At 37.3% G+C, this 22,157-nt stretch overlaps 1 protein-coding gene across 1 annotated transcript; it reads right to left on the bottom strand.

Moving 5' to 3' along the window:
• Positions 1-2,915: 2,915 nt before the first annotated feature.
• LOC118798319 (calcium-activated chloride channel regulator 1-like) lies at positions 2,916-20,443 on the bottom strand. Its single transcript, XM_036557749.1, has 14 exons — positions 20,262-20,443; positions 16,961-17,095; positions 14,888-15,038; positions 14,591-14,699; positions 14,328-14,490; positions 13,929-14,156; positions 12,067-12,288; positions 11,735-11,915; positions 10,990-11,096; positions 10,675-10,890; positions 8,940-9,210; positions 8,675-8,836; positions 8,166-8,390; positions 2,916-3,940 (listed from the first exon to the last, which is right to left on the bottom strand). The coding sequence occupies exons 1-14, from the start codon at positions 20,409-20,411 to the stop codon at positions 3,537-3,539; spliced, it is 2,724 nt and encodes a 907-aa protein (XP_036413642.1). The 5' UTR covers positions 20,412-20,443; the 3' UTR covers positions 2,916-3,536.
• Positions 20,444-22,157: the final 1,714 nt, after the last annotated feature.

Below are 22,157 nucleotides of genomic sequence, written 5' to 3'. Positions count from 1 at the left end.
CGTACAAGGTTTATGACCCTGAAGGGAAAGAATGTCATAGAAGCCTTCCTGAGGGCAAGGCCAGACTTCCTCTAAAAGGTGTCATAAAGGGGGTCTGTCTTATCCTACCTTCAAGAAGAATGACAGCCCAAACGCCATAAAACAGAAAAGGTACAACCCAAGGACAGAGTGTGACATTGCTCTCTGACTTATTAAGGGTCACGAATTAACAGCTTGATGGACTTACAGACTTCAATGGGAAAAAAGCATGAACATCTTATTTTTACAAAGGACAATTTTTCATTAGCAACATTAAAGTGAAAGGTGGATATTCCCCTATCATGTGTGAAAAGGGTATGATGTCACAGAGATGTATAATTCATTCTTTTCCCTCAAATGTGTGAATAATGTACAAAACATGCCATGTTTTATCTCAAATTAAATGATCTATACAGATGTGGGACACACCGGTTGCATGATATAGCCATAATGTGAATTTTATGTCCAGTAACACAGGGAAAGCCTGATGGACGGGTAAAGACTGGGAAAAGACCCCAGACTCTGCCCATGTAGAAGGAGGGTGAATTGGCATGAGGAATGAATGTGACAAGGACTAGGATGCCTCCCACACATAAACCCCATAAAGGTCACGGCACGTGAAATTTTCTTAGAATTTTTGCAAATTGGAGGTCTTTCCTTGACTTCCACTCACTAACTCTGGAGTCAAAGCCTTCACCTCTGACCTACCAGCTGATCTTATTTTGAACTTTGAAGTTTGATTCTTTCTTGTCAGAAAACAACACATGCAAACTTCTAGACTGGTACTTCTTTCTGTCCTTTGTGATTCCAGAAGGCAGAACTTTTTGACAAAGCCACTGGCTGGGTCCTAAGCCATTGAATCCAAGGACACACTTCTGGGCATAATACTAGAGCTCGACAAATAAATCCTTATACTGATGTGAGCTAATTGCAGATAAATCTGCAACGCCATTTATATTGGCCGATAAATGACAATTAAAAAAGAAATGGAGTACATAACAAATCGCACTTATTTCCCAGAATATTACTACTTATTTTTACTTATTTTGATAGAAATCTATTACTCATTTTACCAGTCTTCCCTTTTTTTATTTTTTATTTGCTAATATATTTTTTTTTCCTTCTGGAATCGCTCTTTTCCTTCTGAAATCTTTCTTTCACTTCTGGCTTTTGGCACATTTTAACAGAAGTCGGGTCTTAGAAGAGGGCGTTCACCTGCACTTTCTATTGGCCATCTTATTTGGAGTGACAGGTCTTCTGAATACATAGCCAGTCAGGATGAACTGCCTTCAGCATGGTGGAACATGTTGTACTGAGTGCTGCTATGAGTGCAGCTCTGTACTGGCATATCTTACAAGATGATCAATGTTCGTCATATTCCTTTAAAATTATTAATGCAACACATATTCAGGTTTTTGTGTCAAATGATATGTTATTTTAGGCACTGAAGAGCACAAACTTAGTTGCTGAATGAAGATATACCACCTTTTGAGTTTGCAGATGGTAAGTAGCCTAGCAATGTCCTCTAGGATGGACTAGGCTAACCATCCCTTCACCAAATGCAAAGAAAGGGCACCGTGAAACCCACAAGAGTCTCCCCCCTGTCGTTTTTTCAGTTTCTGGCATAATTTGAAAGTAGCCATTGTCCTTTACCTTGTGTGCAACTATCATAATGAATGGACAAACAGAAATGACCCAAAATTACTTGGAAAAAAGTCTGGTTCCATTGAATTAAAATTAGAGAATATTTTCCCTTCTCCTGTAAAGTTATCATTTTGGAGATATGAGGTTTTTTCAGACAACAGCTGTTGTTCATGAACAAAACTGACATTTCATGTTTTTCTTTTTTACTGTCATCTGTTTATTTATTGTCAATTTATTACAGGGAAGTGAAGTACTTAGGACATTTGATAAAGGCCTCCATTTCATTTTCACATATAATAATTTTAGTGTGGTACTTTGATTAAGAACACAACTTTTGAAACATTTTGAAAAACTAGAAAAGATCTGGCATATAAATTCTACATTCTGTAACACCTAGTAATGGGGCAGGGCAACCATTTTTTTGTGCTCTAAAAGCAAATCTGTCTGCTCTTTCAATTTATTTCACCTAACTGTGCACAGGTTTATGAACCATAATCCTATATAACTCATGCATGGATAGGCTTTATCTTTGCAGTACACAGACATTGTTCTTGAGGAGGCATTTCCCCCATCATCTCAAGAGACTGGTTTAAATCTTACCTGACAGGACTGACACTTTTATTAGTTCTTGTTATTGTGTTATTCACAACTGTGGACACAAATGCTTTTGCATTTGTTACCATAAATATATGTAGAGTAATTCATGGGAAGATGCTTGTGAAATAATTATTTACACATTAAAAGTTAGATGTTGAATGCTGTTGGTTTAAGTTGTTACTGTTATTATTATGGCAATACTACTACTACTACTACTACTAATAATAATAATAATAACAACCATCATCATCATTATACCATTAATTAATATACATTGTATTATGCAATTAATAAAACCAATTGTTTCTGTTTTACTCTCACTTGTCTTTTGATCATAGCTTATTAAAATTAAGTTTAATGAAGTCCTCAAATTCATTTTAAAATATATAAATGAGCACTGTACTTGTTTATTTCTACTTCACTTCACTTTCTAAGACAAAAAAAAACATTCAACATACAAATTAGTCAGTATATAACTAATAAAATTACACAGTTATTAGTCTGTAAAACCTAAATGACAAACTGATGCAAGGGAGGAAGAGGAACATCTTGCCCCCATAGTGTGATGCTGATCTTAAGGGACCCCCCCCCCATTTTCTAATAGTATATGAGATTACATATGATGTTAATGGTGAGGGAAAAAAGAAACATTGCAGTGAGTCTCACTCAGCATCTTTATTGAAAAGCTGCCAACTTTAATGAACACTTTAAAAAGAACAAATAATAATTTTTATTTGTTTCTATTAAATGGATTAATTACATTTTATTTTTGGGTATTTAAGTTGTTCACATTGCTTTTTTACATCATTTCAAAGTATGACACACTTCAGACTAAATCTTGAGAGAAGAACACAAAAACAAGAAGGGGCAAAGCAGTATTATGTTAGAAAAGGCTCATGACTGAATGATTTGATTCACATCCCATAGCTACAGACTCTGGCAGGATAATAGATTACATTAAATGATGTTTACTATTAACATTATTAACATTGTCTCGACTGAGCCAAGTCTGTTCCCACAAAAAAGCAGTCCCATAAATTCCCCAACAGCATGCAGAAATGGGTTCCCAGTAAAGTTTGCCATTTCTATAAGATTATCTTAGAAGCTCTTCATAAAGAAAATGGAAAAGTGTTATTTGATAGAACAATACTGACAGGAAGACGTTATACAAAACTGTTAATAATAAAGAATGAAAAATGAGTTGGTCTTAGGTATGTGAGCCAAGTGAGCACTACATGTTTTTTGTTAGCCACTTCTGGTTGAAATGTTCTGCAAATCTAATCCCCTCCAGATTCTTTCACCACCTTCTTTCGTTTTGTTGCCCATAGGGTTACAGTAGCGATGATACATGCCAAAATGGTTACACCACAGACAATAATGACTATAACGATTAGGAGATCCGGGGGTGGTTTTGCAATTTCTGGAGGTTTGGGACTTGGGACAAACTTTGTCACTCGAGCAATGTTAGATACCTCAGACTTCAGTGCCTCCTTGTCCTGTGACCGAATACCGAAGAACAGTGTGGTTCCATTCTGGATGGCAACTTCAGGCAGGAAGGAAAACTGTTCATCTAAACCTGCCTCTTGGGGATGGAGTGCAGATGTGTTTACTGGAATAGCATCGCTGAAGTTGTACAGAACTGTCTTCAAATGTTTGCTCCACCTAATTTCATAAGATTCAACTTGAGAGGAAAAGAAATACAAATATTAGGCAAATGCTGTTTACACAAAGTATATGGTCAAGTCATGGACAGCCTACATCTTTACTCTAACACAGTGAATTTAACTTGTACAGGGCTTGCTAATTAGCTGATGGGCTGAATCAGATGTAGAATGCTAAACTGCAATGCTGTCAGGATGATAGGCTCCCCCGAATAACTCCAAGAGGTGAGTATTCGTTCCATATGTTGATAATCATTTCTATATTTAATATTTGGAAACTTTATCTTGTTTTAAACCCTTAGACCTTACTAGTATTGTAGAACACTCTTGTTGATTCCTGACAATTTTCAGAGTTAGAGGCTCATTCATCAGTCATTTAAACAAAACAAACCATGCAATGGATGTGACAGGCTATAAAAATCATGTCATACCCAGGTAACATTACCTAAAGCTGAACTGCCACCACATACTCCCCTTCTATGAGTTCACAAGTCACCGCTTTTCAGTGTGCGAAATACCCCCTGGCATTCGGTGGGAGTACCATGCACCACGTTTTTTTTTTTTTTAATGTACTCCAACATTGGCTGGCTGCTAACTCACTCACCATAGCAGTGCTAATGCTAGCTTCAATTACAAATTATTTGGTTTAACAATTCTTCTTCTGTGAACACTCTTTTCTAGTTTGGTAATTCTGCCTTTTATTGAGGTCCTACACGTCTCTTGTGTCTTTGGTTTGAGAAATAAGTAACAATTCAGCCTTTCTACCAATCTCTTTGGAAACTGGCAATTTTTCACATTTACACATGTGACGGCATATTGTAAAGTTTTTCAGAGGTATCCCAGTTACGTTTTTTAGGCTATGAAGGACCAACTGGGTGAACCAGTCTGCTGTAGCGCAACCTTGAGGCAGACCAATGCTGCATCACTAGTTAGTAAAGAAGACAGACGCTCGCTGGCTGTGTGAAGCAGCTAAACAGTGACCTTTCCCTAAATTTGTATTTCAGCATTTATTTTTCCCCTAATGAACAGTGCAACATCATAATCAATTTGTTTTCAGGGCCCTCCCAGAATTTTGATTTTAAGACATTCAGGGGATCCAAGAGCTTAATTAGGAGGTCCCAGACCCCACAGGACCCCCTGGTTTTCACACCTTGTTCCTTTTATTTGAGAGACTGAAGCGACATAATTTGTGAAAAATGATAAAACAATGTTTACACAATGAGAAACAATAATGTTGGATGTTGAATGAGATCCAGGTGCTGCAGAGAGCAGCTTAGCCACCGCACAACTTAGAGAGAGATAATTGGTTTAGCCGATTCCTACATGGCTTGGGAATCGATGTTATGTAACATTTCATTATAGGACTGTTCCAGCATATTGGCAGGGTTCGTTCTTTGTTTACATGCTGAAAATATGCTTAAACAGTGAAGAGATTGCTGTTTTATTGTGGATTTTGAGGTTTATCATGCATAAATGAACCAAATGAGAAAGAAGTGTAAGACCCTGCTAGATATAGGAAGACAGAGGTTATTTGTAATAAATGACAGACTGTTGAAGGTGCTGCATGACCTTGGGCTGCAACATTGAACCAGGCCTCGGGACCACGGGGACTGCATGACACTGCTGGCTGGGAAAGGATGCATTGAAAAGGTGTGCCAGAAATGCAGTTTTACCATCTCTTCTACTCTCCAGCTTCCGCTCTCTGGACAATACACCTAACTTCCCAGTGTGGACTCCTAAGTGGTGGGATGAGTCTCGCTATCTGTTTTACATTTTGAGTTGACTGATGTGAAAACCTGGATAAAATATTAAGTAGACAATTATGTGAGAATGCTGTTCGCAGTCTTCAGTTCAGCATTCAACACAATCATGTTGTAAGACCGAAAAACGTTTCTACTATGCTTTCTTGAGGAGCTTCCTTACCACCACTCCAAATGGACTGTTCAGAGACCGGCTCGTAACCTTTTAAGTTGGGATTAGATTTTTTCCACAAATGTATGTATTTGTATATTAGGCCTGGGCAATATCTAAAAATAATTAGCAGATATTTTCCAGTTAAAACATTGTGATTATCGATAATATGGCCCCCAGATCGAATACACGTGGTCCACTGCAGCTTTCACCTAGTTTCAATTGAATTCTTAGTGTACATGCTTAGTTTGAGCATTAATGTTTCAATGAATATCTTAAATAAAACCACATATTAAATAAATAAAAATGGGTAAAAAAGTAAATAAAACTGAGTAACTAAAAAACCTTTAAAAACTATTTCACCTGTCGTTATAACAGACGTTACTACAAACGCGTTCATGAGCTTCTTCTGGTTGTAGGTTTCATCAGTATCAAGGCGACTTGCGTGCTAATAGCGACCCCTGCTGGAGAAACTTCAGACTGCACGCAGTTTTCAAAGCTGTGCCCAATCGCTGGGCAATTAACCAGTTTAACTTCAAGTTTTTAGCCGTTTAGCTCCATTTACTCCCATTCATTGAGGACTCGCTCGTTTGCTACGACGGCGTTTTAGGGCCACTGTTAATACAAATAAAATAGTAGACTTCTAGAATAAAGTCGTAATATTTCGAGGATAAAGTGGGCAAACTGTAGGGCGGCTGCCATAACGCGTTGGGGTCTCAGTGTCCTACTCCTGTCTCCCTGTGGATCGATCATTTTGATTATTATTCTCATTGTCTGTGAAACTTCATGCCCTTTCTGAATGGCGCGGAGATGTAGACAGACAGACAGTTTCCTGCACAGCCGTTTCAGCTGTTTCTTATATTAATACCAGACTGGTGCTGATGAGACAGGGAGACTGAGTATTTCTTTATGGGTGAAATCGATATGAAAGCATAACCAGAGCCAGTTTATGAGGAGCCTGGCCACTTCCTATTTCCCCCGTTAAATCAAGAACAGGACTGCTAAACAGCAGAGGGCGCCTGCGAGCGAGTCCTCAATGAATGGAAGTAAATGGTGCTCAACGGCTAAAAACGAAAAGTTAAAATAGTTTCTAATCACTTGCCCAGAACATTTATTTAATTTGAGAAAGTAGAAGGATGTATTTCGCTATAAAAGCAAAGAAAATTATCCAGATAATTGGGCAGCAGAAGGCGGGTATTACTGCTAGTGAGTGCTGATTGGTTGGTGAGCGGAGCAGCTGGTTGGCTGTTCGCGCTCACAGACATCATGGACGTACTTGAGGTGCTGTTTTAAACTCCTATAGCTGGAGTTTCAAGGCTCTTAAAAATATAACAGCAATGTTGAAATGTTTTACACATTTAAAATTGTAAATGAGTCCTCTCTAGTTCTCTTGCTGTTCTTTTCCCCACAACGCTGATGATCACCTTTTACACATCGCCATCAGGTTACTTCTTAATCATCGATGATGTCTAAATACATCGCCCTATAGCCCAGGCCTAGTATATACATATATATGATGCCCATTCCTGTATATGGTTTTGCTGTCCTGTATAGTATTTATAGTCTTGTGTATTTATTATTCCGTATGTCTGTTGTCTGGTGTATTTATTGAATATGCTGCACTCGTTTAACACTTGTGTATCTGCATTGTAGTCCTGTGTAAATGTGCTGCTGTTTTGTTTTGCACCATGAGGCCTAAAGAACATTTTACTCCAATGTATCCATGTATGTGTCCTGAGGAATGACAATAAAGACCTTTTGATTTGATTTGACTTGACCTGTAAAATGAGTCAAATGGTCTACAGAAGAGCCAAAATCAAAGAATCAAGCAGTTATAAAAATTCAGTTAACTGTTCTGAACCAGCCCAGACCAAAACTAACCCTGTCACATGGATCAGCCATAAAACACTGTGTCGTGACACATTCCCAAGCCCTATAACAGATGAATGACAACCCTTAAATCTATATGAATTTCTTATAAGACCTTAAAATAACTTGCTGAGTCATCAGTCCTGAAACAGATTCAAGTCCACCTGTTGAAGGAATTTCACTCACTATGGAACTTAGCCACTAAGTGGAATATGAACATGGCTATCCATTCATTAAATTAGCTAAACTGACTGAAAACACATGAACATGAACATATTTAAAGTAAGGTTGATTATGACATGTAAATATAATTGTTTTTAAAGGAGGTATTGGGTACACATTTGAAAACACGTATAAGTATTCAAATGCTATTCAGACCAGCCTTAAATTAAAGCTGTAATCTCATCATTTGTGCAGCAGTGTTAGAGCAGTAGGCTGTCTAAAGTGTAACTGTGCAATATTTACCTGTTCCAAGATCAAAGTCCTCGCCAGGAGCTGTCCAGCTGAGAAATATAGTGTCCACACGGATTTTAGCCCTCAGATCTGTGATCTTGCCAGGGGGGAACTTTGGGGTCACACCTGGGGGCACATTTACCACAAAGCTCTTCCCAGTGGCTGTTCTGGTGAAGCTGCCCACATCTGCCGACTTCACGCTCACTGGGGGCTTCTGAGAATTTAGCTGCACTTTACCTGAAAACAAGAAGGCAGTCTTAATGCTGCAGGAAATTTAATTAAAGAGGTTTCAGTTTGAGTGATACTACAAAAGTGCAACCAGCAAGGCTCCGGTTGAGTGTAAAAGATGCAGCAAACAGAATCAGGCATTACATGTCTTGATAATATGGCCAATGACTACTTAAAATTCATAAACAAATTGTCAGATGCCTCCTATTTTATGGCTGAAATGTTTCAAAAACATGAATGTCCTAAAAACAATGGTTACATTATGCAGTGTGGTGAAAATCTGCCCTACCTACCGTTCACAATATATCCAGGGACATATAGAGCACCACTATTTCTGTTGTGTGAACCACTGACTCCCTCCTGGTGTATCACCTGCACTTTCAGACTGTACCTTCCATTCTTTAATTTTGTGAAATATCTAGAATAGATGCCATCGTCTTTGAAATTATCAGCTCCTGTAAAAGATACATTCAAAATGTAAGTAAGTGTATTCCTATTCAACTCAAGCTTACATGGTCCATAATTAAATAATTACTACAACCTATAATGTAGTAGTACCTGCTCCGTTATCCAGGAGGTATAAGTCAACCGAATGTCCAGTATCTGACTGCAAGGTGGCCATGACTTTGGCCCCCAACACAGGAATGTGATTCTGACTGACCTCAGCAAACACTACCATGGGTTTACTGCCATCACTGGTTAACTGGTTCATTTGGGCCTTAACCATGACTGGAGGTACATTGTCACGTGCTGCTCGGCTTGTTACTGTTAAAGTCATGGTTTGAGCAGTTGATTCTTTGTTGAAGAAGCTGTATCTCCAGTCTCCAGCCTGCCATAAACAGGAATTTTACAGATTAAACTGAAGTCATGAATTTATGAAGTCATGAATTCACATATGATACTGTTCACATACAGTACTGCAGCATTAGGTGTTATATTTGTTTGAAAAACACTAACACAGGAATAACTACAAATCAGAAAACAATACATTACAACAAAACAACAGTACATTGTGATTTTGTGTCGGTCAGTTAGCATAACCATTTGCAAAGCTTTCTTTGAGGAAGACCAGTATTTACAACTAAGATCCAATACCTGCTCCTGCTACTGAATGCTTCATAGCATTAAATAAAGTTTGCTGCTGATGGAATTCAACTAATCAGTGCAATGACTGAAGTAGATGCTGGAGTGGGTAATCGGGAGAGTCTGAAGAATTGCTGGTAGTAGTAGTGTTTTTGGCCAGTTACTGTGAACTAATACATAATCTCATACATGTGCACACAAGAATGCTGAGATGTTACATCCAAGCATATATGTGCAGTAATTTAGTTGTTAAACCAGCGACCTCACTGCCCCAATTTGCTGATTGTAAATGAATCTTGTACAGTTGACAGAGATCAGATGAAGCTCAAGTTAGCTTCTTATTCTCCTTTCCTATCCCATTTAAAGTGGAACGGAAATTCGATTAAGAAGCTGACATCAGATTCAAGAGATTTGCATGTCACGTTCACCACAACGGTGTCAGTCTTACAAAAGAAGCAGCACTCTACAGAGTTTATTCATTTTTTTGTGCATTCATTTTCATTCGTGAATCATGTGAGGATGGAGAGCAGCGTCAAGAACTGCACAAAAAAACAAGGTGGCACCGAGAAGACAGGTAATGCTATCTAAGGAGGACAAGAACATATCTGAGCAAGTGAGCAGTGAGAAATGTTGCCAGGATCTTAACTTAGTTTGTTTGTAGCATATTGACTGTCATGATTACGTCACATCTCAGAAAAAAAGCTTTTGCCAGTTTTCATTTTATCACTAGCTAGCCACGTTGGTTTTCTCAGTGTAGCATATAAATAATAAAAAAGAGCAAGAAATAAAAAAAAAATAGATTTTAGAAAAAGTTATTTTACAAAGGCAAAATCTGTGTGTGTGTGTGTGTGTGTGTGTGTGTGTGTGTGTATGTAGAGTTTGGCGTGGGCTGGTCTGCGTCATGTAACTCACAGTCTGAAAACACCTCCCACATTGGCTGGAGATTTATATCTTGTAACAAATATATAAATAACTTTGTACTGTTACTTTTTTACTGTAATTTTGGCAATATGTATTTATTCTAATGTCATTTTGTGTCTTTACAGTGAAAAACACTCTTACTACTAAGATGAATAGTAAGTAATTTTAACGGTTGCCTAAGACTTTTGCACATTATGTATACATCATGTTCTATATTTCATTTATCAGTTAGATCTATCAGTATTAAAAAATACAGTGAAGTGTTGACTCTCCAGAAATGGTGTCATACCTCTGCAGTTCCAGGAATATTTAAAGTCAGTGTCTTTGTGGCAGCATGATCAGTCATACGAGTCTGATCATACACTGAACCACTTGGTGCCTGTATGTTCACGGTGGGTGCACTTTTTTCATAGATTATTGTAAAGGTTGTGCTGTTTCCTACAGTGCGGTCTATGGGCACTGTTCCATTGAACCAACCGGTAGTAGCACTTCCAGTGCTCACAAGCTGTACAGGAAAAAAAAGAATCAGTGAAGTAAATGTGCTGGCTCACAGTATTAAGCAGAACCATGTAAATATATTGTAAATATACTGTATGTAGGTCACCTGAATTGTCTGTTTGGTGGGATCTCCATCTGACATTGTAAATGAAGAAAAGGCATCCACAAGTTGGTTGGAAATCAAATTCTCATCAGCAACCACGAACTTTCCATCTAATGAAATTAAAGTAAAGTAAATATTTTATATGCAGTACCAAAGTCCCATTCCTAATGCTGTCCCATCTGGTGACTGCTGTGAAATGAGCTCAAAACATATATAAAATTATAACTGAAAATCAAAGTTTGTTGCAGTTGTTTATTGTTGTAAATTGTAAATGTACATATTTAATTACCAACTCATTAAATTGACATTACACTACACTGTAAAAAAAAAATCTGTAAAAAGGTAAAAAAAGCCCAGCAGCTGTGGTGCCAGGCAAAACCTGTTAATTAACAGTAAAGGTTTGTTTTCTCAATGATAGTAAAAATCTATGAGCCATTTAATTTTTTAAAACTACTTCTGTAATTGAACAGTTTCACTCATTCATTTCTGAAATACAGTATAATAACTATAATACAGTGTAATAGTTTAGTTAACAGTAACAAAAAGCAAATGCCTGTGAAATAAAGGTGATAATTTGATTTTGTTCATTTCCATTCTTTTTCTGTGAATTAACAACAGCAGTGTTAACATACAGTATATGTCTGTTTTTACCTGTATTTAACATGTTTTTTTTTAACAATGGGTAATGACCATTACATTTGACAGTATTTTGACAGTAAACATCCCTTTTTTTCTTTTAACAGTGTACCTGTTTGTTTCGCCATGGTTACCAGCACGTTAGAGGCACTCGGACCAAGTGCTATAGTGTTGATGATGGCACCACTGTCCACAGCTGACTGTAAACAACTCTGAATATCATCTGTCGCTTCACCATCTGTCAGAAAAATCACATCATCTCCTACTGCACTTTTGTCATCTTGCTGAAGGACCTGAAATAAATAATGAACATTTTTTCTATTTAGCCTCAACTGAATGTTAAAGTAAAATGATTTTTTCCCCAATGGAAAATCCCTATTTACAGGGCAATCTTGTAAAGTACAAAATGGATTTTGCAAGTTTTGCATTCATACTGTATCTTACCTCAAAACCTAGTTTAAGTCCAGTACACATGTTTGTCGATCCAGCTGCAGTTTGTGGCAAGTTACTTATTAAACTTTCTCTTGATTTACCTTCTATTTTAGTCAATGAACTTATAATGTCTGCAGCAGTACTAAACTTGACAATGCCCACATATGCTCCCTCCTCCACAATCTCTCTTAGAAAAATTGTTGCAGCTTGCTGTAGTCGAAGTATTCTCTGGCCCTTTAAACAAAATTAGACAAATTGTTATGTAATTTACATAACAATAGCATACATATTTTTTTCTTTACTTTTAATTCATCATTCACCTGTTCACCTATGATACATTATATGGCCAAAAGTATGTGGACACTTCTGCTAATTGCTGAGTTCAGCCACACCCATTGCTAACACAATCATAAAATCAAGCATATAGTCATGTAATGTCCACAGACAAACACTGGTGGCAGAATGGGTCATACTACAGATCTCAATGACTGTGGCAATGTCATGAGATCACAGGTTAATTGAAATTTCTGCTCTGCTCGACTTGCCCGAGTTAACTATAAGTGCTGTAATTATGAAATGTAAGTGTCTAGGAGCAACAATAGCACAGTCACAAAGTGGTAGATCAAATAAATTGACAGAGTGGGGCTGCCAAGCACATATCCTCTGTTGCATCAGTTACTACAGTTCCAAACTGCCACTGGGTTTCCATGGCTGAGCAGCTTCACACAGGCCTAAGATCACTATGCCAAGCTTTGACAGGAGAGGTGTAAAGCACACCACTACTGGACTCTGAAGCAGTGGAATCATGTCCTCTGGAGTGATGAATCACGGCTCACCATCTGGCAGTCTGATGGACGAATCTGGGTTTGGCAGATGCCAGGAGAATGCCACTTACTGGAATGCATAGTGCCAACAGTAAGTTTCTTGGAGGAGTGATAATGGTCTGGGGCTGTTTTTCAGGGTTTGGGCCCCTTAGTTCCAGTGAAAAGTAATATAGCATACAAAGTTATCTGTATGCCCCCAACTTTGTGGCAACAGTTTGGGGAAAGCTCTTTCCTGCTCCAGCATGACTGTGCCCCTGTGCACAAGTCTGTAAAGATATGGTTTAATGAGTTTGGTGTGGAGAAACTCTAACCTAACACCAACCTCAGCCACACTGAGTATCTTTGGGATAAATTGGAATGTGTAGCCTTCATCAGTGCCACAACTGTTCATATGAATGAATGGGCTTAAATTCCCACAGACACAATCTAAAGCCTTCCCAGCTGCAAAGGGTGGGCCTACTCCATATTAATGCCCATGGTTTTGTAAAGGGATGGCCAACAAGCTCATATAGGTGTGATGGTCAGAGGTCCACACACTTTGCCTGTATAGTGTAAATTGCAAAATAGGTAAAAATATTGGAGTATATTGAAGATCTAAAAATTGACTCTCATCATTATTAGTTTTTCTCTGCAACAATCCTGAATAAAGTCTTGCAGTGAGCATCACTACTGTGTTGGAAACAGAGGAGACTTTGTGTCTTACTACTTAGCCTGTCTCATTTATATGTATCTTTAATTTTTACACCAATAAGAGAATGAACCATAGCATGTATCAAATGGTAGCAGGTTAAAGTAGACGGCAGATGTTGCTAAATTGCAGCATATTGTTTTCAAAAATGTAAATTTTGTTTCGATTATTTTAATGTGTCCGGCTTTTGAGAATGATTATTATACTTTGTTTTCCTTGTACTGAACTTGAACTTTTGATGGCGGCATGAAGAAACACAGCACATTTGGCCAAAGTTTGCTGTACTGTCACTACAGGAAAAATTGGCAACAGCTAGAACTGTACTACAAGGTTGGCAAACATTCACATATATTCTAACACACCTGCATGCTTCCAGAGACATCAAGGATGAGGCAGACGACCCGACTTCGCCTCTGGATCACACTGAATGTTGGAGCTGATGGTGATTGTAGAGGTTTTAAAGTCTGAAGGGCGTCTTTGTCTACAGAGTCTTGAAAAATCACTGTACGTGTAGCTTTGCTGTTACATTTCTGGTTCTGCATGTTTGGGGCTTCAGCATTGTGGTCCCCTTCATGACAAAATGCTGTCACCTACAGAAAGAATTACAGTGTTAGGCTGTGCTTTTCATGGGCATCAAGAAATAATGACTGAAATATTTTCTTGAAACATCCCAGTATGCTCAGTGACTCTATATAGGTGTAACTTTAGAAATAAAAGTGAAAGGTAGAACTTTATTTACTCTGTTTATGATTTCAACTTACAGAGTCTACACTTTGCATGTACATTATTGAAGCATTTGTTTGTTGCTCTTTGTCTGGAAAGAACTGACATTCCTTAGTGGGTAGCCCAGTTTCTTCATAACGGCAAAGCATAGGATTTTCATTGATGATTTCAAACCACTGTCCAGAAAACTGTTTGCTACATCTGAGGTAAACAAATACATAGAAAGACATTATTAAGTACATAAGAAGTTTGATGCTAAGCATGGTAATTGAGAAATTCTAACTTAGAAAGCTGATACGACCTTGTAGGTTGGATCTGCTGGTTAACAGAAAAGTAGAATGGCTCTTGCTCATTATATTCATCAAATACCCCCCATCTGAGGTGAGCCCATTCATGAACAAAAAGCCTTCCTGAAAATAAAACATATTTATGGACAGAAGTAGTCGTGAGTCATGTGACTGCATTCTTTTTCTTTTTTTTTTTGCACAATGTTTGTTTATGTAATTATACTTTGAAATGAAAATGTCTTTCATATTTCTTTTAATTGTTTATTACATTCTTTTCAGTATATAATAAAAACAAATTGTTTAGCTCTTACCTCTGGGCCCATATGCATTAAGAAGATTGTCGTTTAAGAGGAAGTTTGGCGTGAAGTGAATGTACTCGCTCTCTTCTCCGCAACCTTTCATCTGTTTAGTGTACGGCTCATCACCATGTGCCGGGTTCGGGCTGTCAATAATTATGTTGGCCTGTAATTAGAACGCATGAAATATTTCAAGAAGATTCTTACATAGAGCAGAAATAATCAACATAATAGTATCTGGAATAAATAATTTTATTACTTCAATGCGGTAGGCTAGATTAGAACACAATCTAAAGTGAGGTAAAATGTAATATAGCCCTACTTTAAAGCATGTAAATAACTCACAGTGAGAGCTAGCCGGGCTACAGTACAGCCTTCACATGGGGTAAACTGTAATGCAGTGTTATGCAACTAAGCCTCCCATAAGAAACAGTGGGAGAAGTATATACACACACATTACAAAGGTTCAACTGGATTCCAGTGGAAGTCCAGTGGCTGGGAAGGGCACTGAAGAACGCTGAACTCATTTAGTGTTCATGTTCATGAAACCAGTTTGAGATGACTTTGCTTTGTAACATAGTGCATTATCATGCTGCAAGTAGAAGATGGGTAAATTGTGGCCATGAAGGGATGTACATGGTCAGCAACAATATTCGAATAGAAAACATTTCCCACACTGTTACAATACCTCCAAAAGGGAAATTGGGTCCATGGATTGATGCTACTGGTGCCAAATTCTGACCCTACCATCTGTGTTCCTGAGCAGAAATTGAGATTCATCAGACCAGGCTATGTTTTTTCCAGTCTTCAACTGGCCAGTTTTGTTGAGCCTGTGTCCACTGCAGCCTCAGCTTTCTGTTCTTGGCTCACAGAAGTGGAACCTGACGTGGTCTTCTGCTGCTGTAGCCCATCTGCCTCAAGGTTTAATGTGTTGTGCATTCTGAGATGCTTTTCTGCTCACCATAGTTGTTATCAGAGTTATTGTTGCCTTTCTGCCAGCTCAAACCAGTCTGGCCATTCTTCATTGACCTCTGTCATTAACAAAGCATTTCTGTCCACAGAATTAGCACTCACTGCTAGGTTTTCTTCTTCGTTTCCCCATTCTGAGTAAACTCTAAAGACTGTTGTGCATGAAAATCCCAGAAGATCAGCAGTTATAGAAATTCAATAATAGAAGATACAACAATTATGCCAGAGTCGGATGAGGTCCCATTTTTTTCCTCATTCTGACGGTTGATTAAAACATTACCTGAAGCTGCTCACTCATAAGTGCAATGCTGCCATACAATTAGCTGATTTGACAACTGCATGAATATGCAGATGTACAGGTCTTCCTAATAAATTACTTTATTGTGTATTTTTATGCATTTAGATAGTCTGGATCAGAATATAAAGCTTTTTCTAAATAATTGCATTTTTGTCAATTTACCAGACTTTCTTAGCACCTTTTACAGCTAGCAACTCAGTTAGCAAAACCAAAATGTGTACTTTGTGTCCTGATCTATTTGATGCTACCTCCCTTACCACTATTCTGGACCAAATTAGTTCAAACTGTGGTAAGTATTCAGACTTTAGATATTTACAAGGATTATGTTATGATCTACTTAAATCCAAGGCATTAACAGAGATAGAAATAAGCTAAATATGTACATAGAGTAATTCTATAGGGAGGTGGCTTCCCAAACCCTAACCCATAAATGAATTTTCATGTTTTTTATGTCTTTTCAAGTAAAGCTGATAGATTTTGATTTATGATGAGTTTAATTTTTAAATAAAAAAAATCTTTAATAAAAAAAATGCTGTCCCATGTTTTTATGTTACTACCGAAACACAAAGAGTTTTAATTCATAGGCAGAGCCTTATTTTGCCATGCTCCTGCATTTTGGAACAGGAAGTGAGACTGCATTCCTTCTCCCTCATAGCCACATGGTAACATAAACATAGCCAAGGTATAGCATCATTTAAAGCAAAAGGATTTTAATGTAAAATCCAAATCAGTTAAAGGTTTGCAATGAGTTTTCTACTCTGCTTCTAAACCAGTTCAGTAGAATGATCCATATAGAAAGGAAAATTGACAACATTTTTTACCTTATCGTAGGTTTCTCTTTTTGCTTTCTCGTATGTTCCGCTCCAGTTTGGTGGTACTAGTATTTTCACATCCTTGATGTACACTTTGTTGTCCAAAGCCTTCAGCAGATATTCTGATCCACTAGTAATCATTGCCTGGGGAGAGTTTAACAAAATAGCAAAAACATTGAGACAGTATTACATCTCTGCAACAATAAGCCTCAATTTGAGATTCTAGTCTCCTTGTTTGACAGCTAGCTTTTACGTCACCTTTTATAAGTAAAGGCAAGTTCAGAGGGAATTTTCTCCCCAAATAAGTCCAGTTACTCTTAGGTCTACCCCAGTCACAAGATGCTTCCAAGCTGGGAAGGTGAGGGCTAGCCAGTGCTTCCTCTGAGTCACATGAAGCCAGCTACCCTATTTTTCAAACTGCTGCTAATGCTACTGTCATTGGGCAGCTCAACGCAAGGGGGCAAGAGACAGGGCCACCCTTTCCACCAAGAAAAAGCAGGGCCAAATATGCTGCCTTCGACTGCCAGCTACCGATGGCTGTGAAATCGCTAGGGTTGAAATTACAGTCTCCTGGTAATGGGGTCAACATTTAGACCAGTGTTTTTCAACCTGTGAACCCATAATGGGTTGTAATGGTAGTGCTAGGGAGAAGTTGGCAGTCATATTTTATTTTATTTTTTGCATTACAGTATAGACATGTAACCAATCCAATCGTTTTGAATGAATAAAATGAATATTATTGGTGAGATAATTATTGGCAAATGTAAAGTATCAGAAATACCTAAATTTACAGCACTAGACAATGTATAATGTTTCTCTTTTTGTCCACATGGCATTCATCTATCAATGATAAATTATAACAAACAGAAAAAATAAGATACATCAACTATTGGGTTATATGTGTCTAAACTAGAAAATATTAAAAAAAAGGGAGTGAGTGGTTGGTTGTGCGAGTTGCCAAAGGTTGGGAACCCCTGGCTTAGACAGTTGCATAACTGAGTCCTGAGGAAGTCATTTTGAGCAAGTGGCAGGAAGAAGTAATCATCTCTCAGTGTAGATGCTTTTCAAAACCTTTCATCTCCTCAAGTCATCTAATATCTCATAGTAGAAAGTTTTCAAATTAAATGAAGAGTGAAAAGAACATAAGGAAAAAGAAGCTCACACCACTTTGACTACAGGTACAGCAGTTAATTGAGTAAAATGTTGAATCTACTGAGTAGATGAGGAGACTAATAAATAACAGGTGACAAAACTGAAGAAGGATATTTACCCAATCCTACATTCCTCATCACGTGTTGCTTCTGCTTCCTTCCAAACCTGCCATGTAACACTTAAGAATCCTTTATGTTGCAATTTAGTGAAAGTGCAATAAAGCCTACATCTTGTAACATACTTTAAACTTGACCCGCTGCTTCATTCTGGTGAAATTATATACATACTCTGTATACACATATACAAACCATGCTGTGAAAACATGTCAAACATGGCAATACCAGTGAAAAGGTTGGACACACCTACTCAAAAAAGGGTTTTCTATATTTGTATTATTTTGCACTTGTATGAATAATAGTTAAGACATCAAAACTACGAAATAACACATGTGGAATTGTGCAGTGACCAAAAAGTATGCTGGGACAGTCGTGGGCTGGAGGTTAGGAAATCAGCCTGGTGACTGTAATGCTGCTAGTTCGACCCCCTGAGCTGACAATAAATAACTGAATGCCCTTGAGTAAGGCACCTAACCCCGAACTGCTCCCTGGATGCCATGGCTAGGGCAGCTCCCTAGTGTGCACTAGTGTGTATGTGGGTGCACGTGGATGCAGAGGTGAAATTTCCCCGTTGTGGGATGCAGCTTCATGTGGAGCCACTTAAGTTACTTTTCCAGTGGTACGCTACATATGCTGAGCAGTTGTTGGTTATCTTACACTCGTCTGTTCATCATGAAACTTTAACTTAATAGAAAGGGTAACTTGGTTAGACTTTTCAAGGATTTAACCACCCTGATATTTTTTTAATTTAAGCATATATAATACTATAGTGAATGTACCTTATTTCACTTGACTTTAATCACACAACATTAAACACACACAAATCTTTTATTCTTGTAGCCATTTATCCATGATAGATGAATGTCACATGAACAAAAAGAGATGTTTTTCAAATGTTTTTAAACTTAAAATTGCATTGTGGAACTAAGTTCTTGCATAAACCTCACTATTTATATTTCTCTTAGAATCAAGCACAAAGCACAAGCCTTTAAAAAAATTATGAGAATTTTTTTTATAAAAATAAAGATTATGATGAAACACACATTGCATCAGGTGTGGTACAAACTTTTATCTAGTAGCATATCTCTGTATGAAAGAGGAAAACAGTTTGGCTCATAAGTAATTCAAGAAGTGACATTTTATTCCTCTAAAATCACAGAAGTTATATACACTCTTAAAAATTATGGTTCTTCAAGGGTTCTTTAGTAAAAATGGATCTATATAGAATCATGAACACTCAAAGAACCCTTTGCATGCTTAAATGGTTCTTTGCATGGTGAAATCGTTCTTCAGATTTATGGAGAATGTGTTGTAAACTGTTCTATATAGAACTATTTTTGAAAAGGGTTCTATATAGCACTAAAAAGTGTTCTTTATTGTTACAGTGCCAAGCTTGTAATAATAGAAGAACCTATTTTGGTGCTATATATCAAGTTAACACACTTTCCATCAATTTGAAGAGCCATTTCACCATGCAAAGAATCATTTAAGCATGCAAAGGGTTCTTTGAGTGTTCATGGTTCTATATAGCTCCATTTTTTAAACTAAAGAACCCTTAAAGAACATTTTTTAGGAGTGTACAGACTCTATTTTTTTTACAATAGTGTCAAATGTGTAATAATAATAATAATAATAATAATAATAATAATAATATTACAATTATATTAATTATAATAATTATAATAACTACAGCAGCTATTCAGACATTTCACATTTCTGGTTTCTTTTGGTGATGAGTGCAGATTGTAAATTGTAAATGTAAGTTATTGTCTGAGTTTTTGTAGATGTAAGTCTATAAAGGACATAGACATTACACTTCTAAGCTTGAAACTATTCTAAAAGTTTGTAGATAGAAAAGCACTAAAGTAAAAGTAAAACTAGTCTATATTATACATAAGTTCTAAATTCACGATTTTATGTAAATTGTACCAGTGAACTTCTCAAAGAAGTGTTAAAGTAATATTTAAAGTACTTTAATATTATATCTAAAGAATTCTACTACTGGAATATTTAATATTATTAAAATATATGTGTATAAATACCTTGATTTGCTTGATAATGTTTTCATTTTGAGGCACAGCTGGGTTGATGGCTACAAGAATGTCAGTGTATCCATTTCCATCCAGTCTGATTCCTGTATTTGGTCCCAGTGCATTGAAGAGCAGCAACACCACAGCAAACGCTTTGGCCATGACTGCAACACTGAAACATTAAGCTCACAGCACAACTCTTATATTGTAAGGCACCACCCTTATTCTAAGGTGTCATAAGGAGGAAATCACCCCCTGTCTTTAAAATGTAATCGCTGAAATCCCTCCTATTAAATTTTAGCAGGGGTCTTTCTTGGTCTAGAAAAGATCCTCTATTTGTTTAACCCTTGTCTTCAAACTTTTCCTACTTGATAAACCTTGCACAGTGTGGTCATTTGTGGATCTTTTCACTGATTTTGCCTTCTTTTCATTTGCATTTGTGATAAATTCAAGTTAACTTTTTATTTTGGAACTTATCTGTCAGATTTTATGGGTGAAGTATTGCCTCAGTTTTCAGCTTTACCTCTGTCTAACATATGTGACACATTTTTGAAGCCGCCTCTGTCTTTTGAAAGTGTAATATCCAGCCTTTACAGTAAAATCTCAAAAGGTTTAATTCTCCTCTTTTGCAGCTACAAAGACAGACTGAGAACAAGATCTTGAGGAAGGATAACAGAAAAACTTACATTCAGTGTTATAGAAAGTTCATACTTCTTTAGCTTCTGCTAAGCATGGCCTTGTGCAGTGTAAAACTGTACACTGGACACACTATTATAAACTGTTCCACATCAATTCCACATCAACTAATTATACTATCTACTGAATCATCTATCAACCAAAAAAGGCTTTGACAAGCAATAACTCATCAGAAATTAATGAGTCAAAAAGCAGGAAAAAAATTAGCGTCACACGTTGACAAGTAAGAGTAAATTACCAACATCAACTGATGTCCCAATACATGAAATTTCAAAACTAGAACTAGAAGGTCAGGGGAGCAGCGTTTCTTAAATATACATCAGTATCTTAAACGTACACACCTGTGTTATAGAATCTGAGACACGTGTAGCTGCCATCCTCCCCACTGTTATGCCACCATAATACTCAAGAAAAAGATGAAGAAATTTATTTATGCGTTGCAAATGCGTTGCAAAGATTTATTACCGAAACAACAAGCTGTTTTGTAGCTTCACCCAGTAGACCATGAGGACAAATAGTAAGTCCACCCTGGCCTCATTCATAACTGTAAACAAAATGTAAATGCATTATCTTTTCTTCTGAAAGAATCCTCCAGTATAGCCTGCCGTCCATCCAAAACAAGTTTGAGTCCAGTATAAAGAGGCAAGTAGGGAAGATCATTGTGGATCTTTCTCATCCTGATCACCACCTATTTCTGTGTGTGATGAAACATGATGTGAAATGGGATACACTGACTGCTGTGTTATATGTGTTTGCATTTGAAATCATCAGGATGGTTAAATCTTGCTGTGGGCTGCTTGTGTGATCAGTTGTGTAAACTGTGAGTCAGAACAGGTTTGGGAACCCCTTAGTTGCACAACTCTTGCGCAAACTTCATTTCAGTTTCTCCTCATCTCATCTAATATCTCATAGTATAAAGTTCTCAAGCAAATGGATAATGAAAAGAGCAAAAAGGGAAAGTTGGTCCAGCAGCTAATTGGGTTAAATGTTCTCTTGTGAGTACATGAGGAGACTAATAAATGAAAAAAGAAAAGAAGCTAAATTTAAAAAAAAATTAAGTTGCGAAATTAAAGAAGTTTACTTCCTGGAAAATGCTAAAATAACAGTAACAAACAAATATGCACACTAATCAAAAGACTTTATCCCAGATACAGTACCACTCACTAACCAGCTCTGAGCAATATTAAATCACTCACTGACGGTGAACTCATA

Source organism: Colossoma macropomum, unplaced genomic scaffold (genome assembly GCF_904425465.1).
Source record: "Colossoma macropomum unplaced genomic scaffold, Colossoma_macropomum, whole genome shotgun sequence".
NCBI classification, from domain to species: Eukaryota; Metazoa; Chordata; class Actinopteri; order Characiformes; family Serrasalmidae; genus Colossoma; species Colossoma macropomum.
Note: the sequence above shows the minus strand (reverse complement) of the source record. Positions and strands in the feature narration are given on the sequence as shown.

Bases quoted from the DNA above. Each gene is read 5' to 3' on its own strand.
- LOC118798319 (XM_036557749.1), bottom strand. From the start codon at position 20,411: ATGGCCAAAGCGTTTGCTGTGGTGTTGCTGCTCTTCAATGCACTGGGA. The intron at 17,096-20,261 runs GTATTTATACAC...AACTCTCCCCAG, and splicing joins ACATTATCAAGCAAATCAAG to GCAATGATTACTAGTGGATC. The intron at 9,211-10,674 runs GTATGACACCAT...TGTTTATGGCAG, and splicing joins ATATTCCTGGAACTGCAGAG to GCTGGAGACTGGAGATACAG.